The following is a 22,883-nucleotide window of genomic DNA, read 5'->3' as shown; positions in this document are numbered from 1 at the left end:
GCCTCCAATGAAAATATCTAGTTACTGACACACCACAGCAGCCAGTATATGAGCACTGCAGTACAGTAGATGCCTACCAGATTTCATCTACTGTCATAAACATGATGTTATTTGTCATTCCTGCAAATAAACGAAACATCCTCTTTAACTGAAATGAATGAAACAGTACTTTCACACGGCACCCTCACAAAGTAGCCTAGCCCCTGGCCAGTATGAGTCATTTTTAGGAAGACGTAAGAAGACAAACTTTTTTGGTGATACTTCCATCTAGTGGATATAATATAATATAGATTCCTTCAGTGCTCTACATTTTTCTAATCAATAACATCATTCTCAAAATACTTGACATCTTTTTTTAGGTAAATTTTGTATCCATATCAAATCATGATATTTTTCATGTAGCCTACACTGTCAGCTACGTCCCTCGTGAGTTTCATTTTGTACCTGGGATTGAGAGACAACACAGAGTCCAATGTAAAGTAAAGGTAACTTTTCTGGATTCAAATCAAGATTTAATTTTTTTGTCTTCACGTCTTTATTTTTTTACAGTGTAATAACAACAATTTCCAAATCCCCTAATTCAAATACAAAAGTATTTTTCCTGGTTTACAGCAGAAGATTGAGCAAGATATGAGAAGATGTATATTTGGTCAAAAATTTTTTAAAAAAAAGAATAACTGAAAGGTGACTAATTAAAGAAATAATTTAAGCTAAGTAAAAAATGAATGGGCTTTTGCTTCCGTACAATACCACTCATTTTAATAAATCACTGAAGAACTCCTGCTGACACTTTGAAATTGTGGCATTTAAGTAAACAACATTCCACAGTGTGAGGATTAAGAAAGGAGTGTCAGTTGAAAGGAAAGACAAAATAAGTTTTTCTCAAAGGCTTTAATGAGCAATTAAAAGCCTCAGTTTGACTACAGTACACTACTTATACATCCTACTGTATATATACATATACTTTTTCCTATATATACATCAGTACCAGATGACAACTCTCGCAAATCCTGCAACAGTAATGGAGACACCCAGTGATTGAAAAGCTATGCTTGAAAATTCACAGAGAAAAGCAAACAGTCCCAAATTAAATGGTACCATTTCTGGGGTTTACAGAGACAAGACCATCCCCTTACCTTTCAAGAGAGGCTGGAAGGTTGGGATTTCCTGCAGCTTGATGACATCTGGGTCGTTGTGAATATTCCGGAGGGACTGCGTTCCTGGTGCTACCACAACAATGTCATCCATTTTGGCTTTGTGCTTGGCTGGAGAAGGCATCGCTACAGAAACACAAAACCATTTGATGATCAGCAATGTTTGTTAAAAAATTAAGAATGCAAGTACAAATCAGGGCAACAATACACAATTTTAGGTACGGTCATGTATTTGTCCATTGTTTAATTTTGGAATTTGATACAGCCTATGCTACATATTGAACCAATGCATCCCTGTGACAAATGAACAGAAATGCCAGACACCATATCTAAGACTTGGCCAAACATTAAGATCAAAAAGACCATAAAATGAATGAAAGGGAATTCATGGGCAGAACAAAGGGATTCTAAAGGAATGGTCTGATGCACACTTTCTCAAATGCACGCATACTGTACTTGTAAAGCAATATTTCTGTATTGTTAAAAAAGCATAAAATGTGACATTGCAGTATCATTGGTGCTGTACTTCAGTAGTTTCAGACTGATTCTTAAAAAAACAGAATTTGGCTATATACATCACAGAATAATATTTCACATAGTGTTTTAAGCAGAGAAAAGAACAGGCTTAAATAACTAAATTGAAGCCTTGTGATCATGAAACAGTAAATCTCTAAAAAGAATCAACATGGTTTCATCTTTAGGGCGGGGGTATTTGCGACAGTGGCTATTACCTGCGGAGTTTAGGTCTGAATGCTTGTGGTCAGAATCAGCACTTTGCTCTGCTCCCATTGTGACAGTTCTGGCTGAAACCCTGGCTTTCTCAGCAGCTTAAACCTGCAAGATACAGGACACAAACTGGGCTCCAATAACCAACACCTCACACCACCAAGCTTCCACCATTCAGAAAGTTAAGCATTTCGCTGCAGGAACTGCGATACCAGCTGGCTTTGTAGTTATCAAACAATAAATGTTCATGCAGCTAACTTCATCCACTTTTTCTTTATAAAAGACAACATAGAGGATTCTTATAATGGGTAAAAATATTCTATAGGTCGTTGTCAAAACCACAATAACGAATATCAAATGACAATGAAGACGTTTTCAGCCTACCTATTAAAAGACAGGTTTTGCATTTAGGATAATAAAAGCACAACCTTTTTTGAAGAAAATGAAGCGACTAACGTAAAAAAAGACTGAAACATGGTTCGGCGTGCCATCTTACCAGGTTCCTCTTTTTTCGGTGCTTCTCAAGCGTCTTCAGTTTATTTTAATTTTTAACTTCAGTATAACTGATATGTACACTACAAGTTCATTTTAATTTGTCCTCCCAAACGTTTTTTCCCCTTCTTTTTCGTGTGTAAATGTGAAAACGTCGAAATGTAAATAACTTAATATACAGTATTTTAATAAACCCGGTAGAATCACTTTAGAAACGTCTCCGCCGCCCTTCTGCGGCAGAAGGGAACGATTCTTTCAACTCGCTCATACAATCAAATCTCTACCAAAACCAGAACTGCAACAACAACAATGCTGTCAGCTGGTATGTTCACTTCCGGGTCGTGATGCAAACAGTCTTCGGTGGCGACTGTTCCCTTCCGATTCAGTGTGTGAAGGGAAGAATCCCAGTTGATCCTGTATTATTTACTGTAACTCGGATTCATGTGTAGCCGTTTTCAAGCGTAGCTTTCACAACATGCCCTACAATGATCCCCTCACATATAATTTGAACACTTTACACACACACTCAAGTTAACGGATCATAGAGGACAGCTGCAAAGTATTTAAGGCAATTTGCAGAAGAAATCCTTTTATGACATTTCTAAGAATACTACCTAATCTATAACAATTAAAAGTTCTAGCAGAGACATTGCACATCTCACTGGGACCTATGGCCGAAGGTACAACGAACGCGAGATCTTTCAATTACACTTCCAGTAACAAAATATTTTTTAGTTTCCAGTAACATCAAAATCTATATTCAACTTATTTTGAAACGATACATTTAAGAATTTAGGATTTGCTACATTTAAATCATATTTCCGTGATGCGTAATAAAAGTATGCAATTTTACAAGATAGTCACAAAACCAATGTCGCCCGGTAGACAATTATAAAATCCACCAGATGGCACCCTGCACAAAAATAAACCGATTTCAGTGAGCCCTTCTCAATTGCAAAAGAAATTACTGCTTGCTTTATATTACGTGACAAAAATGTGATGTTAGAAAATCATATAATTACAATATAATACGAGTAAAAAATCAAAAATAAGTATAGACCTATCATACGTGAAGTGTTGGAAAATACAATTTTACTTTACCTGGTATTCCATATTTTGGGGTCACTTTAAAATAATTTCTGCAGGTTGCTGCTAGATTTGAAGATTTCCTTTTGTAGCTAGGTTGTGTTAAGATAAATAGCATATTTAAGTAGGCCAATGTTTGTGGTCCAGTGTTAACTTTCCTTTCCCATATTTGAATAAGATAGATCAGCCAAATGGTCTCTCGTTTGAATTATTTTAACTCCGCCCAACATCTGACTGAAACATAACTCCACTAGTCGAGAATCTGTCCCCTTGTTTTACAGGATCGTCTACATTTCATTCTACTTGAGCGCATATGCTTTTCGTTGTACTAATCACGTCTGAACTTTTTTGGTAAAACTTGCAGGGCTGGGATTATGCACCTCCAGTCTCACCAGAAGATGGGAGATAAAAGTGGAACCAGTATGTTTATCACATTCCACACACGCAAATTCGTGAAGGTAAGGAAATCGTATACTAATACACCAACCACATACTATAAACTAATATGCCCACAATTTATAATGTGAGAAACTAAACCTGTTATTCTGCCTTCGGGAGAAGGTAGAAAATCATTTGAACTTTAGTGTTTCTCATACATAAAAATGTAAAAAAAAATTCTAAGAAATACATTTTACCGACAATTTGGATATTATGACGAGACAGCCAAAAACTGCTCTTGCTCATTTATGGTCATGTTGAAATATTCCCCCGTATAATACAATCAGAGATCTGTACATATGCAGAGATTTTAAAATGAACTGTATGAGGGATCAAGCCCCAACATTTACAGTATGTCCAACACTGAACTCGGTGGTAGTTGGAAATGAAGGTAAGCAATGCATTTTGATTCACATCAGTCTGCGGGTCTTCTGTGGTTCACAGCTAAGGAAGCATTACAAAAGACAAACCAAGGTAAAATTTCAATTTTATTATAAAAATCAACATTTCATTTGATACAACAGCTTATAATAGTTACTGAAAGGGCTGTACACGTTTGTTTTATACACAGCTTACATGTAAAGCATTTAATTTACAAAAGTAAAGGTTGTTAGTGGAAATAATGGATAGAACTAACCAAATGTTGGTCATTTTGAATATACATCCTTGCAAAGCACCATGGTATCAAAATGGATGAAACAAATGCAAACAAGACCTTGCGGCTTTTAGCAACTTTTCCCAAACCTATTGTAGCTCTGCAATTACATGACACCAAAATTGCTTTTAATACTTGATCTACAGCATTCCCTGCTTAAATTCCATCAAAAATTGGAGGCCAGAAATTACTACAATGACAGTCATATTCTATTATTTGCAGGAGAGAAGTAAAAACAAAATGTCCCGTAACAATTTGTGACTATTTCCAAAACAATCTTTCTACAAATGGTAAGCAACCGAACTTAAGGATCATGCACTGGTTTGAGACTGAGGGAATTGTTTCAAGTAACAGTAATTACCAAACATATTGCCATGTCACCATCATTTTCAAGCCTAAATTTAAAATGAAGTGCTCAAAAGGTGTTCTGGAACGAATGGAAAGATTCAAGACCGGGCGAATGAAGGGAACTAGATTGGACATGGAGGTTGGAATCAACCTTTGCCGGCTTTGTCTGGAAATTAGATAAAAGAAGCAGCAGTGAAAAATAAAATGTTTAAACAGAAAACGGTCATTTCAGCAGTGAGCAGGTCCCAGTTTTAAACAGATGAGGTTTGTGAGTGAATTAAAAAGGTAAAACAAGACATGAAAGCATACTGCAACATCTCACTTCTAAACTGAGTTGATAGCAGTTATTTGTACAGTATATGAAAAAATCATGTCTGGACCATAAAAACATCAGAAAAAAGAAATTACTCTTTTCATATCTTTTTCTGGGATGAATCCCAGAACAATTTCCATGGTTAAATATGGTTTTGTGAGGACATCCTGTATTTACCACCTATGAAAACTTAACCTCAGTACAATAACCCAAAGGAAATAGCAGACCATTTATGAAGACTGTGGCTATACAAGTTAACAAAAAGAGCAGCAATTCCCGTTAATATTTATCCTTACATAACCTTCAGAGTGCTGTCTTTAGAGGAACAGGACCTAAACAAATGGAACAAAATGGTTTTGTAAAACCATGTCCAGTTTTAATTCTATTTTACCAAGGAGACAGTCATCTCCTTGGTGCTGATGTGATTTAAACATGCAAGAATTTATTTCCTTCGCTTCCTGTTAAACTTGTTTTGCTTCAGTCAAATCCAACACTAAATCAGTTTACCAAGTCATTAAACATACATTACAATTTTCCCCCAATTCATTTCGTAAATTTTAAGACTTTACAATTTTCTTTTGGGGTCTGGTTTCCAAATGTGATAACTATCATCAGATGGTTGCAAGGCCAGCGTGTGCAATTATGTAACATTACACTTTTATTAAAAAACAGACCATCTATATTCAATCTTTCTTTTTCTGTTGTGCAACCCAATATGCTAAATATTCTCTAAAACAGAATACAAAGGCTGCCCCGTTTTCCCCACAATGAATGGCAACATACCCAACGGGGCAATGAAAAACCACTTCCTAAATGTGCGGAACAATGTGGCACACAATGAGCTGATGTGAACTAATTTTCTGAATCCCTTTTTGCCAACTCAAATGGACATTTTATCTCCACACAAGTAAAGGTCTGATTCCATCTTGGAAGGGAGGGCCTCTAATGGCTAGCTATCTGAACTCTTCAGTATGTTACTCTGGGTTGTAACAGTAAATGTATGACAAGCATTTATTTCCTCTAATGGTGATGCCTAAAGTTAAAATGACCAAATCTTTTCAAGTCAAAACTAATCAACATGCCAGTGGAGCTAAAACATTAATTTTTCTCTCACTCACTTTGAAAAATATGTGAATGCACCTTAACAATAAAAGAATACTAGTGAGAAATTTAAAAACCTTGCACCTTTATGACCAGGGATAGTACTGAGAAGTTTTAATGTTAGCTGTTTAAAATTCCATTAGCTTAAAAAAATACAGCCTATCCATTCTTTGTTTCCCTTCCTAACCACTCTGAACAGAAAACCTGCACAAACTAGAAAGGCCTTTCTGAAATACCGGCTCTTAAAATGCAACTTCTGATAAATCCCCACAATAAAAAGTCATAATGAACATCAGAATGCAAGGTTTTTAATAAAATGACTTTTCATTTGGAAACTGTGAAAAAAGCTACCAGTTTCAGCTGCTTGGTAGATGACCGACACGTCTAAATGTTCACTAAGGAACTCCAAGAATCAAACTGATTGGTTCAGCTTTGCTGGAGGAATATCATCATCAATTAAATGTTTTGTTATAATTAGCTGCTTATTACTTTGACCCAAGCCATTTCTCAAGAATAGTTCAAGTTCAAATAGTTCTCAATTTGCTTGGTGCCCTGAATATCAGGCTGGTATAGATTCATAGTCTGCTAAAAAAGGCCATGATTTAAGCAGGCAGATTTAAGTCAGTTTGTAAAAGATAATAGTACTATTTAGAGGCCTTGAATTAATAGAAAACAGTTGTGTAACAACCATCTTTCCAAAAAACAAACTAATTTAACAATGGTCACAAATGGCTTTTGAACAGATCATACAAAAAATATTTTTTAAATGTACTTTAAATAGGACAAAACTAGGCTTTGATATGTTGACCACAAGAAAAAAAATACACCAGAACAGGAGCATAGATTAGTTGTCAACTATCCAATTCACATGTCAAACCTAGTACAAACCATGCTGGCCATAAGTTAAAACAAAGCTGTTAAATTAAAAAAAATGAATAATTCAATGTATTCACTGAATTGTGCAGCTGCATTAGGCATTCTTGTCCATGTACCACTCTAGACCTGCATAACAAATGAGATGAGGTACAGTTGTCAGCTCCTTTAATTTTTCCAGTTTTTGAGAGTCAAACTTCAAAACGTGAAGATGAAAGAAATTCTGTTGGATGTCACAAAAGAAAGTTTATTTAGATGGGCACGACGTGGTGGAGCACAAAGGAGAACTTAAGACAAAATGGATTTGTAGAAAGAGCAACAGGAAAAATACAATTGTTTTCCACCAAGTGCAGCTTTGTACACCAGAACCTCACAGGCAACAGAAAACAGAAAAGCCCTTAGGTTGTTTTTGTTTTCTTTATGGACAGTCCTAACAGTTCAGCTAAACACGGGACTAGATACAATCTTGCATTCACACTTGAAAAAACAGTGGGTGCACACAGGAAAAAAGAGAGGCTTTGAGGAGAGAAGCTCCATTCAGAAGCCCTTCTTTTAACGATGGCTGCCAGCTTACAGAGAGCAAAAGGAGAACTGGAAAAAAACAGTTTGATAGAACACAAGTGTATTATACGAATATACAATTAGGAACAATTTAAACACCCATCTGGGAATGCAACAATTTGTACTAGTACACTCATGACAGCCAACAATCTTGCACCATGTGCAGTGCAAACCTGTAAAAAGACTAGGATTTTAACATTCAAAATGATTAGTACCGATTGTTAAGGTATGTCACCTCTGCTACACTAAACTCGTACGAATAACTTTTTTGGCACTGTAGTATCTGAAATAACTGAACACACCATCTAGTGAAATATAAAAATAGTTTTTTCTTTTAAAGTATCAACAGCAGTAATTTCTCAGGATAAACAACGATACCTGGATCTTTTTTAAATTGTCTTTGTCTTAGATTGTCTCCAAACTTTCAGACTAACACTTAATAGAAAAATAAAATGAGGCATATACTGTAAGAACGTAGGAAAGTACTGCAAGGATATAATGGACAGATTTACAATAAACTAACCATACAAGATTCTTCTTTATAGCTTATAAATACGATATCTACACAATATGTGGTACAAAAATATTGAAAACATTTCCGGGCACTGGATTTAAAATTTAATTAAAAACAGTTTAAAACTGGTCAGGCACGATTGCTTGTCCTTGGTTAAGTGAAAAAGGTTTGTCCCTACTAGTTGGGAAAAGAGTTATGAACTGCATGTGGTAGACAGATGCACAATATCCACATAACACATTATGCTTTGGGCTTCTGTCCTTTGAGACAGCTTTGTCCACAGTAGCAGTCTGGCACATTTCTATAAAATCAAGATAAAAACGTGAGATTTTGGTTAATTGCTTCTGAATGTAGCCTGTCCATCTTGGATCCTTTGAGGACCAAGTGGCCACACATGTTCTGACTGCCTGTCTCATGAGACAATGTTCTATATCTGCACTCCAGGACTGTCCTATCAACACTGTACAACAGCAGGTACAAGGGTCAGGCTTCCACTTTTTCAGCTAAGCTAACATTGCACAGTAGACATGAATCTGAAAGCAAGTTATAATCTACTTCTTTCAAAAAACCTGGGAAGGAAGAGTATTCACCCAGGGTATGTCCATTGGCGCAGAAAACTCTTGATACAAGCGGGGCACGAAGAACATTCATAAAACAATGCTGCAAGAATTGATTATCAAAATTATTCCATCGGTTATTGCTTTAATTAGAGAATTAAAGGCGTTCCAAAACGCATCAGAAGTGGAAATGGAAAAATAATGTGCCAGTTTTGCATTATAATTCAAACAATCCTGACATAAAACAAGAACAGGCAGATTACTCAACAGGGCAAGAGGTTTTCTTGAGAGAAAATTCCATTTAACTGTTTCTCCTTTAAGAATGTGATGCATTATTTTTTTAGCTCAAAACTGCCAAGGAAGCATGCAGATCAAAAACGAGCTTTCTCCAGACTTACATGAAGACATGATTGCAACATTCATTCCTGATCAGGTGGCCACTGCATCAAAACCACGCAAAGCTGCTTTACAAAAGCTCTTACGCATTTCACCCTTGCATCCTGAGCTTGTTTTCTCCACCCTCCAGCTCAGTCACTCCCAGGTACAGCAAACGTTTCCTTTTTTGGCATCAGATAATTCCATATGAACTTTTGCATTTCAATGCATTTTTTTTGCCATCCTGCCTCTTAAGAAGGTAGTATTTATATCCCCTGGATTAAGGCAATGTATTCTGTTTGTGACGATTTCATATTTTTTTAAAAAATGTACAAATTCATTTTAATATACAAACTTCTATGGCACAACCAGAAGATGCTGTATTAGAAAATATAAATATTTTTTCTTTACTGTACAAGTGTCTCCAGCATGTCAGCCCAACCCCCTCTGTCTTAATATTTTTTATACTGTACAAAATCCCCATCCCCTCCTCCTCGTTCATAATAGTCTCTCTCTTCTGAATATTTACAGTATGAAGAGGGGATCGGGGAGGGGCAGGGGGGCGGGAGGGGGCTCAGGAGGAGTCCGTGCAGGGGGAGGGCGGTGGGGGGTAGAGGTGGTGGGAGTAGCTGCGCTCTGTGTAGGGGGAGGGGGGGCAGCTCTCGTAGTTCTCCTCCGCCGACAGGTACTGGCTGCGTGGGGTGGGTGGGGGCGGGAAGGGCTCCGAGTCGTAGTTGAGGTCGCTGGTGTAGCCCTTGGCCGCCGTTATAATCCGCCGGCTCGGCGTGTAGTCGCTGTCGCACACATCGGTGCTGCACGGTGTGGTGGGTGGGGCAAAGTGGCGGTAACTGTACGGCCTGTAGCTGTGACAAAAACAAACAAGCGTCAGTTCATACTTACAAAGCAACGCTTCCCCATTCGTCGTTGCCGCCTAGATTCTCATTCATCAGGCCAGCACTTTCAAAATAGAAAAAAGTTTTATTTACAAATACTAAAAGTGGGCTGGAAGAGCTAAATGGCCTCCTCTTGTTTGTAGCTTTTCTTATGCTCTTATAACCAAAAGCGGCACTGAAATTCAGCTCTCAGGGTTGAAAGGTTTTAAGCTAAGATTTGTGTACCAAGGAGTACACTAATCCACAAATACCATTTGAACTATCAACAGCTTTGTAGTCTATGTTTCAGATTGAATGGCAGCATACAGTGCACTAGGATACAGATGTTCAAATGAAACATCTTAACACCTCATCAGCAGATGTCAATCCTACAGAGTCAAACACGGCCTTTGTGTGGGCTGTGGCACATAAGCAGTGTCTGGTACCTGTATGACCGATGGGTAGAAGGGCTGTTTGAAGAGTAGCCAAACTCCAGGGTGTAGTGTGACCGCTCTGTAGCGGGGGATGGAGGGGGGTTCAGGATCTAAGGAAAGAAGAACATGTGGATATAACTCAAACGAAAGACAACGGGTCCTTTGAATAGTCCTTCATTTACACTATTAGAATTTCAAAATGATACTTGATGTTAGTTGCAATTTACTCTGCATGAAGTTCAGCTCTTACCAGTAAATTAAGAACTGCAATGACCTAACCACTATGGACATTGTATCAAACCAGCTTTTTTTTGTGAAAATGGACTAAACATGCTGCTTCTGTGCCAGTGTCGGAACTTTCTACTCATATAGTAATGCGTCCCAGGAAACTCTACAACACTATCATACAGGAGAAAGGATAAGGTTGTAAGCAATGTTGTGCGGAGGGTAGTTACAATGCTGGTGTAGTGGGCTGACTGCCTTAAATTAATATTAACCCATCACAGGCAACTAACAGCATCGTCATCTTGCATGTGATTGGATGGGAATTTAAAAAGGTTACTTATGAGGTGGGTTTGGCTTTTTTTAGCTTTTAAAACCAAGAAAACAACTTTCAAATATCCTCCTGGGCTGCTAAGAGTATCCTCTCTCTTTAGTGGTAAACAGTCTACTTGTACCATTCTGGTTTCTCTTTTGATGTTTGGATATCAAAAGCTGTGTTAGGCATTAATTTGTAGTCTTTATAACCCAATACTCTGTACATCTCCATGAATTCTTTATTGCCGAGTGTGTGCTGAGCCTGTATCATCCTCATCCTTCACCTTCAGGTCCATGAAAGAACCTTCCTCAGTTGAGAGAGACAGCCACAGAAAATGTATTGCTCATTTCATCTTTTAAATGCTACTGCCATACTGACAAGTTCTTTATATCAGCTGTTTCACTCCACCTTCAGTACCCCCAATCACTCATTTGATATCTTAGATTCCTAGTTGTCACATTTGTATGGGTTCACAGGGGGGACCTGCATCAATGTACAAACTGCAAACGATCAAGTAGAGTGGTTAATTCCACACTGGGGAAAAAAAAAACCTCCAGCAGTGGAGTTTCTTCAGACATGTGGGGGAATAAGAGAGAGCAGGGATCTCAGGGCAAGGACAACAAAAGCAAAAATGTGAAAATGACTGGGGGTGTGGTGAGAAAGGGGGATATTGTTACAATATGAAAGGAAGTATTTAATTGATATTTTGTCACTGATCACATAACACTCTATCATGTTAAAGGGACAGTTCTAAAGATCCTCATTATTTATAAATGTAAATGAAAATAACTGTATAAGTACTTACCCTTTTGAGCTAATATTTAGTAGAGGTACCTTTGACAAATTATAGCCATGGGGTTTCTTGGTTAAGTCTATTAACTTTCTGTAGGACCTTTTCCCACTTTGACATCATAAAGTGTTTCGTGTTGATTAAGGACAAAATTCCCAATTAAATACATCACAATTCCATATTTTAACAAAATGTTGAAAAAATCTAAGGAAGGAGAATACTTACAATAGCCACTGTATATATGTGTGGATATTTATTTGCAAATGATATCTTAAGCATTTTTTTTCAATTTAGGACAAAAAAGGAGAATTGGTTTTATTTTTCCTGAAGTAATGTGTTAAAACAAACACACTTCACTGCTAGAAGCTAAAATGTACTACTGTCATATCTGTCCAGTTATTGTTACACGTGAATATTTGACCATTGCAGGCAGTCAACATACAAAGTAGGCCAGTATTTATCACATGGGGTAGGCATGTAGACAAGTCACATAGATCAATATGCTGCTCTGAGCTATGTAGGTACCCAGCAATGGAGCTAAAAAAAACAATGTGGCTTAGAACTACTGGTAGAGAGATAATTTTAAAACAAAAGTCTAGACAAAGGTCACGGAAAGGTGGCAGCCAAATTTAATATAATACATTTATTTTAGTACTTATAAGAAACATCTTTCTATAATGCACTACAGTTGACGGTGCAGTTAACTTAACTACTATGATCTCAGGGACGGAGCAGGAGCTGCAAATCACAGGAATAACGGTACTGGCTGCACTTTTCACTTGCCACTGCTCCCTTGCTCCACAGTTCGTGCTCGTGGTCCCCTCGGTCCACACCGGGTTAACTTTCCGCACATTCCGACCCGCGAGAGGCGGCGGAAGAATGACTCACCGGGGGGAAGTAAGTGCCTTTGGTGCTGGAGGAGCTGCTTGATGAGGCCCCAGTCACGTGGGCTCGGTCATAAGGGGGACCACTGCTGCCCCCCATAATGCTGAGAGAGCTCATCACAGACTTCCCCCTTGACATTCCTGAGACAAGACCAAGACAAATCCACATCAGTCCATAAAGTGGGCTGGATACAAGGCCATAACTCCTTCAGATCTTCATCTTTCTATAAACAGCATTCCCTCACAGCCTTGCAACATCACCAAAACCCTTTGTCATCCATTGTCTTCTCTGAACACTGAATGAACAATTCCTGTTTTAACTCACGTTAATTTGCAAGAAGAGAAAAGTATGGATCATGAAGCACCCTCCTATCACTTGCTGGTCAGGCCCTCTTTGAACCAGACAAACTTACAGCCATACACCAGCCAACCACCGAGACTGGCCATAAAAAATTACACGTTTATAATAAGAAATAATTTAATTTGATTCAAATTACATGAATTTGGTATATTTAACAATTGTCATAGTCAGGGCTAACTTATAAACCTTAAAATTCCTGCATTAAAGTAAACATCACAGTTGAATTGTTCCTATAATGTATATGGCAATAAGAGACCAAGATGTGCAATGACATGCCTATAACCTCTTCAGATTTAAATTGTTTTAAAGAATCTACATTCTCCTTGCATCTTGCGAGAGGCACAGAACAACATTTAGACCTACCTGGCAATGACCCAGACAGGGAATTAGGGTGTGGCACATATCCCAGGGGCACAGAGGAGGCTCCATGGACGACAAAGTCATTGGTCATTGTTTCTCCATCATCCTTCATGTGGGGGCATAGCACCCGCTGGCAAACAAAATACATTGCTCCCACGACGAACAGTGCGAGGATCACTCCAATGATGGAGCCGATGGTGTTTGTGGGCTGAGGGGATGGCTCCTCTGTAGGGTCTAAAAGAGGAAATGGACTATCACAAGAGGTTTCCAGCCCCTGGAAGCACTAAACCTTTCACTGCTACCATTATTAAAACTGTGCTCAAGCAATGCTGCTACTTTCTAACAATGCCTCTGAGTGAACAGTTTTAGTTCAGTCAAAAGGACTGCAGAAACCTGTACAGAATGCTTTGAATCTTCAGTCCAAACCAGCAAGGCAGAGCAACCAGGGATCCAAAACAATCCTGAGCAGCGGTCATCAACTGGTTTGCTGAAGACCTTGCTCAGAACTATGATTTATAAATTATAGAGTACAACCATCCTATATTCCTTTTGTAATATGCACAACAGCTGAATAGCACATGGTCCTATATCATATTTTACTTATCATACAGATGCACATGCACTGATTTTCCAACGTCAACAACCAAACACAAACTAATCTGCATTTAAGTGTGAGAAGGTAGGCTATACTGTATATAGTTCAAAACAGATCCTTTGGTACTCTTTTACAAGCAGTCATTGTTCATTTACACAAGAACAAGTTTGTATGCAGATGTATCCAAGGTGCTCAGAATTAGTTCAATCCTAATACACACTATGTGATACCCACACACGCTCTGCGAGCTTGAACACAGTGGCACCTTTGTAAATATAATTAACTTTGTGTTTTTAGATTACAATGCACACCCTTTTGTAGACTATTTCCACGCACAATGTTCAAACACTACTTACAACAGCCAAGCTCGTCTGAATTATCTGTGCAGTCGGTGTTGTGGTCACACTTCTTGTGTTTTCCAATGCATTGTCCATTAGAGCACATGAACTGATCAACTGGGCAAAGCACTGTAGAAAAAATATAGGTGTTAAGACAAGTAGGTAGCTGCATCAGCATTCATAGGCTGCAAAGGAACAAGTAAAGGTTTATTTCATGCTGAAAAGAGAAGAAACGCAATGTTTCAGCTGTGGAGCCTTCTTACCTGTAGGTGTCAAGACGTCAACTTTATATACATCAACCCTGCCTTAAACATTTCCCTTCACACTTTTCTGGCATAAGTGTTTAATGTCAACGGGTACTTAGAATATATATATAGAGAGAGAAAGTGAAGAGAAGGGGAACAAGATGGCTGCGTGAGGGGAAGCAAGAGTACAGAGGGGGCTAATTCAACATTGTGGCAGTGTGCTGCTAGATGTTTTGGCTGTTATTACTGTTACTGTAATTCAATCCTCAAAAGGCTTGAGAAATAGCTTGGAATATAGTCAGGAATAAATTGTATCACTCTGTAAGGAAACCCAAAGAACACTTAAAACTCTCACGACGCAAATGGATGTTGTAATGAAAGAAAAAGAAATGAGATAAACTATTCTTGATATTCAGTTCCGCAGTACGTGCGACAATCTAATCTTCTCAGGAATACACAAAAAACCCCATCAGATGATCCAGAAAAAATTAGAGTTCATGCACAAACAACTGAAGTTCCCAGCAGAAACTGTATGAGAAATAACATTTCACCGTGTGCGCAGCAAAGCAAGAAAAACACAAACACCAATTGCCCCAGACCTATTATTGCCAAGTTTGAAAATTATAAACAAAACTCGTTAAAAGTAAGGGAAAGGAACTGGTAGGAACAGACTATGGCCTTAATGACCAATTTCCTCATGAAATAAAAGAGAGATGCAAAAAAATGTTCCAAATTAGAAGAAAATGTCTGGAAAGAGAGAAGTGCGGAGTTATCATGGTGGATAAACTATGTGGACGGACGGCTTTACTGTGACAGAGAAGTCACCCCTTGGTTAGCATAAATTCTGCTGAACGAGAAAAGAAGAAGCAATGCTTAATGCAATAAAAAGAGAAAAAATATACTGCACTCTAAAGCACAAACTCTTTAACCTAAATTACCATATACCTTGGTCCAAACCCTGTTCCTGTTGCTTGCCTGTTGTGTCCTGCATATGTTTCAGTGTTTTGTCTTCATTCATGTATTTAACATTAATGGGGATTTGATTGTTGTTGTGTTCAATGGTTTTATATGCGATATGTTTATAGTTGTAAGACTTTTTATAATATGGAAGGAGGAACACTATTAAGAGAGGAAATGGATATTAAGTGGGGTTGCATGTTTTTGACTAGAATAACTGTTTAGATTTTTTTAAATGTTAAAACTTAGTTGAGAATGCCTATTCTAAAAATGGTAAATATCGGCCATCTTCATATAAGCACGATCCCATGCACACATAAATGCAAACTTATTTTAAAAAAATTCAATTCTTAATAAGGTAACAATGCAATCACTTATATTTGTAACCTGGAACATCCATGGTATCGGTTCAAATGTAAAAAGGGTTAAGATTTTCACTTCATTAATTTTCAGACTGACATACGTCTAATACAAGAACCTCATTTAGTAAAATCAGAGCACCAAATATTAAAATCCTCACAATTCAATCAAACATTTTCAGCAGCTTACAATTCCAAGCAAAGAGGCCTCTCCATTTTGATAAAATAATACCACTAATCAAACTACCATTACTGACCCCAATGGCCCCTACATTATAATTAGTGCCTCCATTAACAACATCACAATTGCAAACAGAGCTCAAATGATGATGACCCTTCATTTTTTCATACATTTTTCTAATCATTAACCGAGTTTTACATTCAATAATTATAATAGGAGGCAATTTTAATGCTGTTATCAATCCAGCGTCGGACAGATCAAGTACCTCAGGTAACTCAAGAAACTGGCTCTCCACTGATACACTAAAACAGCACATGAATGACTTTGGTCTTGGCTACAGTTGGCTATTGAGGAACCCAACATCAGGAGAATATTCTACTTCTCACCCCCGATCAGTCACTTTCCCCGTATTGACTTTTTTTCTCACCAGTAATTCAATTATATCCAAAATTTCAGATACAAATCATGCCCCAGTGTCATTCAAGTTAAATAGTAAACAATCTAAACAACCCACTACTAGATGTTGCTTTAATACATTGCTGCTAAAAGATGAAGACTTCAATACATTTAAAAAAAAAAGTGGGCACCCTTCATGAAAATGATACTCCAGAAATTTAACCTACTTTACTTTGGGGAAACCGGCAAAGTTGTACGGAGGGCAAAATTATATCATATTCAGCTCATAAAAAAACTAAAACTTGTAAACAATTTGGAAGAAAGAAATCAAAGAATTGATAACAATCCAACTGAACAAATTCAAAATGAATTAAGGAAAGCTAAACTTAATTTAAATATTATAAATAACAGAATTCCAACTACAGAGGCTCAGATAGGATCATTTTGAACATAATAAATCAGGAAAATATTTGGCAGACCAGTTAAAACGAAGAAAAATCAATCATTGCCATGATAAGGGACTCAGCAGGGAATACCATGCAAACATCACAAGACAACACTTTCTGTACAGCACATTATACACTTAAGACCATGAACCGAATCAAACAGATTCCCTGCTGAATTCTGTAGACATTTTTGACAATTTCACTCTTTTGTCAGAATAACTCGTGAAATAAAACTAAAAAAAACTATCAGAAATTAATACAGGTATTATCTCAGTACTCCTTAAACCTGATAAAGAACAACCCAACTTTCTAGTTATTGCCCTCTATCGCTTATTAATACTGATGTCAAAATTATTAGTAAAGAATTAGCCACCCGAATTGAAAGTCACACCAGTCATAATCCATTCAGACCAAACTGGGTTTATTAAAGGAAGACACTCTTCAAGCAATATGCATAGACTGATTTAACGTATTAAGAAACAACAAAATGAAAACAATTACTGCATCATTAGATACAGAAAAGGCTTTTGACAAAGTAAATTGGAAATTCCTACTGACAACTTTAGAGTTGACTCACCTCTCTACATGAAGCCATCAAGCTCGTAAACACATTTTCTGAAATATCTAATTACTCTATAAAATAAATCCACGATTTTGACAACTGGAATGCTGCAGCTCAAAATCATCTCTTCCTCTAACCTAAGGTATTTAGATATCAACATTTCCCCCAAGCCATCAGACTTGTTTCAACTAAATTTTGACCCACTGCTAAAAAATACAAGATGAGCTAGCCTGCTGGATGAACTTGCCTCTTTCTATAATTGGCAGAACAGCATCTGTTAAAATGATAATCCTACCTAAAATGAATGTGTACAATGATTCCAATTCAACCCACCTTTATATGGTTGTATTCATTGATTCAATAATTAAGTTTTACCCAAAAAACAAAAACCCTAGGATTAAACTAACCACTGTACAGAAAAAGTAAACTCAAGGAGGATTGAAAGCACTTTTTTACAATTAGTATTTGGTAAACCACCAACTACAATACATTACTAAATGGCTCTGACCTAACCAACAAGATAACCAAGGAACTTTCACTCTCCGAATTGTCATTTAACATCATTAAAAACACATCACAATTGTTTTAAGAACACTGTAATTTCAACAACCCTGACAGCTTGGTGGAAAATCAATAAAATTACAAAGTCCACGCTGACAAATTCAGATACATGCTCACACTGTGTACAAGACACTGCAGATAACTATAACAACGTTTTAGGCAGACAGTCTGATAGAATGTCCCTCCTTGTGAGCCGCAGCATTCCTCTGTCTGCATCTTTTTTCACTTGGAGATCTCCCAGTAATGAATCCACCAATTCAGAACCCCCAATCATATATACATACAAAGAAGCACATACAATAAAGTACATGTACATATCCTACCATCCCATATTATTATTGTGATTATTATTCCTCTTTTATGTGTAATACGTAAACTGTACTAAATGTAACCATAAAGTTTCCTGTTCATACCTCACATTTACATTCTGTCCGGTCTCATCCTGCCCAGTCTGTTAAGCTTTTTTTCTTGCTATTCTTGTCAAATTTGCATTGTCAAAATAAGTTGATTAAATTAGACTTCTTAACTACTTCTGTATTGGATCAATGTCTGCCCACAGATGGGATAGCAAAGCTATTATGAGGAATTATGCCGAGGACGTTGAAGGTGGATATGAGGAGGAAAACAGGAGCCTGACTGGAGAAGTAGAGTCTGTCTAGGGCACAGAAGCTAACCGACTCAGAGGGGAGGTCTGATCTTAGTGCTGGGCTCTCCCATCTGTGACAGCCCACAAGGATGAAGGGAGAAAACTGGAGGCAGTTAATCCACAGGATGGGAAATGCCCTATTGGGTGGCTCTGGGATTCAGAGAAATGAGGCTCATGATCCAAAAGAGAACTGCAGCATTCTCAAAGCTGGCAGGTGCCCTGTGGTCCAGTGAACCCCTCTCCAGCCCAGTGTCTGGCCAAGGGCTGTTGTATTGACTTGCTATTATTCTCTGGAGGTGTGCACTGCAGATGCTTTCATCGTATACCAGACCTTCTCAGTACCACCTATGGACCCAGCCAGGCTTGGGTTGCTGGGAACAACCTTACACCCCAGTTATCTGTATCTCAAATTGGGCCATCTTCAAGTCACCCGTGACTGGGGGTGAAGCCCGTGTCTTTGTGGTAGGGTTGATCTACATGGCTTAGGTGGAGATCCTGGCCAGACACAATAGCCTCACCTATAGAGTCATCACCAGAATAATCCAAACAGACAGCTATCTGGATGGTGCTCTTTGAGTGCTGCCCGAATCTTCTAGACTAAGGCCACACTTCCGCTCTGCACATTCATATCCAGCAATCTCTGCTGGCACTATCACCACAACCAGAGCTTGCAGCTCTTGGACTGCACCTCCCAGAAACACCTGGCATTGAGATCATGTGCTTCATGGAGGTGAGCCTGCCCTCAGAGAAGCTCTGTGTGGACGGCTGCTTCAAGATTCCAGAGACTAAGACCCTGAAAGCGGACAGATCATTTGCCCAGAAAAGGTGACCTGCCCGCCCCATAAAGGGAGGAGATGGTCGCTGACCAGAGAGACAGAATTTTTTTTTTAGATGCTAAGGTTTGTTAGTGTTTATGTGAAAGAACATTATATGTTTTTTGTAAAAAAAAATTAAAATATACAGAAACAAACTATTAGTTTTAACAATCCAAATCACAATTTGATCACAGCTACAATTGTGTCTCCTAGTGCCAATGTCCAGGCACTCTCCTAAGCCTGCTGAATTAATCCATCTCTGGAGGCAGTTCAGTACCTTCGCATTTGTTCTCATCGGACTTGTCCTGGCAGTTGATCTCTCCATTGCAGCGCATGATGATATCGACGCACTGCCGGCTATCGCACTGGAACTGCGTGTCTGAGCAGACGGGGCAGTCCTCCTCATCGCTGCCATCATCACACTCCGGGTAGCCATCACAGCGCCAGGCCTGGGGGATACAGTCCACGTCCCCCGAAGAGCAAGAGAACTGCTCCGGAGAGCAGGTCGGAGGCTCTGAACAAGAAAAATTCCTGTCACAACCCTTTGAAATTCCCTTACACAATTCCCAATGATATTAAGATGCATGATTTTTAAAGTTCTCTTTTAATTCTCCAACCCGAGCTTGTTCTTAGAAGGAAAAATTGTTACAAAGAGAGTTGAAAACAATATCCAAAGAAATAAACGTTACCAGTGCTTGTACTCACTGTTAAGATGTTAAAGCTATACAAATGCTCTAGGAATAAGTTCTAGTATTGAAGCCTCCCTGATATAACTTCAATATAGAAGTTTTCCATCATTTCAGAAATTTTAGGCAATACCATAAAGCCCACAAATCCACAAACTACACGACTGTTTTTAATAGTTTTTTTTACAATGCATTAGGGTCACATATAAAAGGTCACCAGTGCCAGTAGTGAAAATTTCAGAGAAAAAAAACACAAACCCCTGCTTCTACCCACTAGCACCCCGAATCAAATCAGTCGGGCTGAAATATTTTACCTCCACAGGAGAGTTCGTCTGGCAGCAGCACCAGATGAACAGGGCAAGAACACCGTGTGGTACCATCACCTTTCACAATGCAGATATGTGAGCAGCCACCATTCTCCAAAGTACAAGGATGCTTCCCTAAAATGAAAAAACGTTAACTCAAATCATTGCTCCTGGAAAGACTGAACTTAAAGGAAACTGGAAAGCTCTGAAACTTGGCTCTGAAAGTTAAGCTCAGTCACTCATCTCAGCAAAGACAACCAATTTTGAAAACCACAGACTTCATGGCTGCTAAAAAATTGAATAAGCATAAAATAATGTACCAAATGACCTATCTCTCGAAAGATTATGGTCAAACTGGATTTTCTTTTCAGGGCACAGAATAACTATTTTCTCAAGAGGCAGAGCAAAGTGACCATTTCAGCATCCTCAGATGTACGGTAGTGTAGCACAGGCAGGTCTCTGGTCACCCATCCTTGGAACTAGGATGCTTGCCACCTCCCCTGGTGTGCAGGTGCTTACTGTATTCCCTCATGTCCAGCTCGCTGACTGCGTGGATGTCACTCAGAGAGGCAATGCGAGCCTGGATCTTGGTGCGGCCTTCTCGGGTGACCTTGTCAATCCTCTCTATCATCTGCTGCTGCCGGTCGATCCAGTAGAGGTGGTTTCCAAAGACTGTCAAGCCTACGGGCTGCAGGATATTCGAGTCCTCAATCACAATCCGATCAGCACCTGGAAGCATCAAACAAAAGGACAGAAAAACTGTAAGGGCTGAACATATGATGAGCATTTATATGGATCATTTTCTAAATGGCAGTATCACTTTAACTTGGTAAATACAGCAGCATACTCCCCATTGATATAGATTTATTACAGTATTTAATACGAATGCAAACATCAATGTATATGTGGGCTGATTAGTTTTGGAGAAAGTAAAAAAAAAATTATCATTGAAGTTCTTCGTATATTTGCCCACTGCTAAAAGTTTCTCCGGCACAAAATGTCAAATGAAATGGGAGTGAAATCTCAAGGAAAAAAAATTGACCAGCAAATTAAAAGTAGATTCTCGGCTATATTTTGTATCACGGAAAAAACAGGTATTGAATATCTTTAAAATAATTAGTACAGGTCAGTAGTACAGTGTATTAGGGTTTCCAAATAAAGTGAGTTTTCTCTTTTATACATAGTACTGTTTCTTAGTTGTAGAAAATGGTGGAAGCATATGGCATCTGTTACCATACACTGGGCAAACTCGTAATCACAGGGTGTGAGTTTATCACCAGTGAAGGCAGACAGACCCAAATTAAACAGCTTTCCTGAACTAAAAGTGTTCTCCATGTCAAGCAACGACATGCCACATCCTCCCTGCTGCTATTTACAGTGCTGCGGAACATAAACATATGCCGTATTTAAAAGAGGCTAATGACAGCCGCTCACATCACAGACTTCAATCTAATTTTAGCTGAAATGGGATCATGAGCCAATATCCTGTGGTTAATTGGGAAACTACTTTATTTGTGGTCCAATGCATTACCACATGAACTGCTCTGATTTGTATGGATTCTGAGTTCTAATAGTTTAAGCACTCTGTTTGTTTTACACAGAAGGCCCCCTGCTCCTATTGAGATGGTTAGAATTCCTTTCAGAGTAAGTAGAGCACTGGAGAACCACTAGAATATGCTGAAGAGGTTTCTAGTAAGACATAAATGGAGCTGGTTTATTGGGTGTACTTCAAAACCCATGCCTTTTATAGATTAATGCATTCTCTTTTTTTCCATAATGTCTTGAATTTCCTGCATTTCTCAATTAAATACTGAAAGTAATCTAAACACCCGTGTTCAGAATTTGTTTTTAGAGGAAAAAAACATCTTCTATAGGAGAATGTATAGCAAATTTGTTTTGGGCAACTAATGTTTTGAGCATTTAAACCATTATACTAAACAATCTGGTTAGCTGATACACAAGCACAATTTGGAACAGTTTTGCTTTTCACTTTACACTGAGACAGTCAGAACTTTTCAAAGCTCAAACAAAATGTTCCTTGAAATTAAGAATTAAAAAAATATAAAGGGAAATGTCTTTTTACTTAAGTCTCAGACATCAAGCAAGTACAACAGCATTACAAAAACATTTGCAGTCTTATTATACCATGCATACACTGGTATTACTATTACAGTTTTAGACTTAAATATTAAAAAACCACTGATGTATCTTTGTGTAAATATGAATGCAATATTCATAAGTCTAATTACGTATAGCAAAAGGTGATATTTACTGACTAGAAAATGTTACCATCCATAAAAAAACTGACCCAAGTATTTAAATAAGTTTTACTTATTTATATAACATTAGCATAATTAGA

At 38.1% G+C, this 22,883-nt stretch overlaps 2 protein-coding genes across 3 annotated transcripts in view; both read right to left on the bottom strand.

Moving 5' to 3' along the window:
- borcs5 (BLOC-1 related complex subunit 5) overlaps positions 1–2,671 on the bottom strand; it is a 32,239-nt gene extending 29,568 nt beyond the window's left edge. Inside the window, exons 1-3 of one of the 2 annotated variants that reach the window (XM_088923676.1) lie at positions 2,377–2,671; positions 1,886–1,988; positions 1,137–1,280 (exon numbers count right to left, since the gene is read on the bottom strand). In XM_088923676.1, coding sequence (XP_088779802.1) covers positions 1,137–1,280; positions 1,886–1,943 — 202 coding nt within the window. In that variant the 5' untranslated portion in view covers positions 1,944–1,988; positions 2,377–2,671. The remainder of the gene's footprint in view (positions 1–1,136; positions 1,281–1,885; positions 1,989–2,376) is intronic. The other variant, XM_088923677.1, reaches the window with a different exon arrangement.
- Positions 2,672–4,368: 1,697 nt separating this feature from the next.
- The window catches only part of lrp6 (low density lipoprotein receptor-related protein 6), a 74,257-nt gene continuing 55,742 nt past the window's right edge, over positions 4,369–22,883 (bottom strand). Inside the window, exons 16-23 of the mRNA XM_088923748.1 lie at positions 21,044–21,253; positions 20,534–20,659; positions 19,811–20,047; positions 14,384–14,494; positions 13,436–13,666; positions 12,716–12,852; positions 10,512–10,609; positions 4,369–10,056 (exon numbers count right to left, since the gene is read on the bottom strand). Of these exons, the coding sequence (XP_088779874.1) occupies positions 9,768–10,056; positions 10,512–10,609; positions 12,716–12,852; positions 13,436–13,666; positions 14,384–14,494; positions 19,811–20,047; positions 20,534–20,659; positions 21,044–21,253 (1,439 nt within the window). The 3' untranslated portion in view covers positions 4,369–9,767. The remainder of the gene's footprint in view (positions 10,057–10,511; positions 10,610–12,715; positions 12,853–13,435; positions 13,667–14,383; positions 14,495–19,810; positions 20,048–20,533; positions 20,660–21,043; positions 21,254–22,883) is intronic.

Source organism: Atractosteus spatula, chromosome 8 (genome assembly GCF_055471065.1).
Source record: "Atractosteus spatula isolate fAtrSpa1 chromosome 8, fAtrSpa1.hap1, whole genome shotgun sequence".
Classification (NCBI taxonomy): Eukaryota; Metazoa; Chordata; class Actinopteri; order Semionotiformes; family Lepisosteidae; genus Atractosteus; species Atractosteus spatula.
This window is presented reverse-complemented; position numbering and strand designations above follow the sequence as displayed.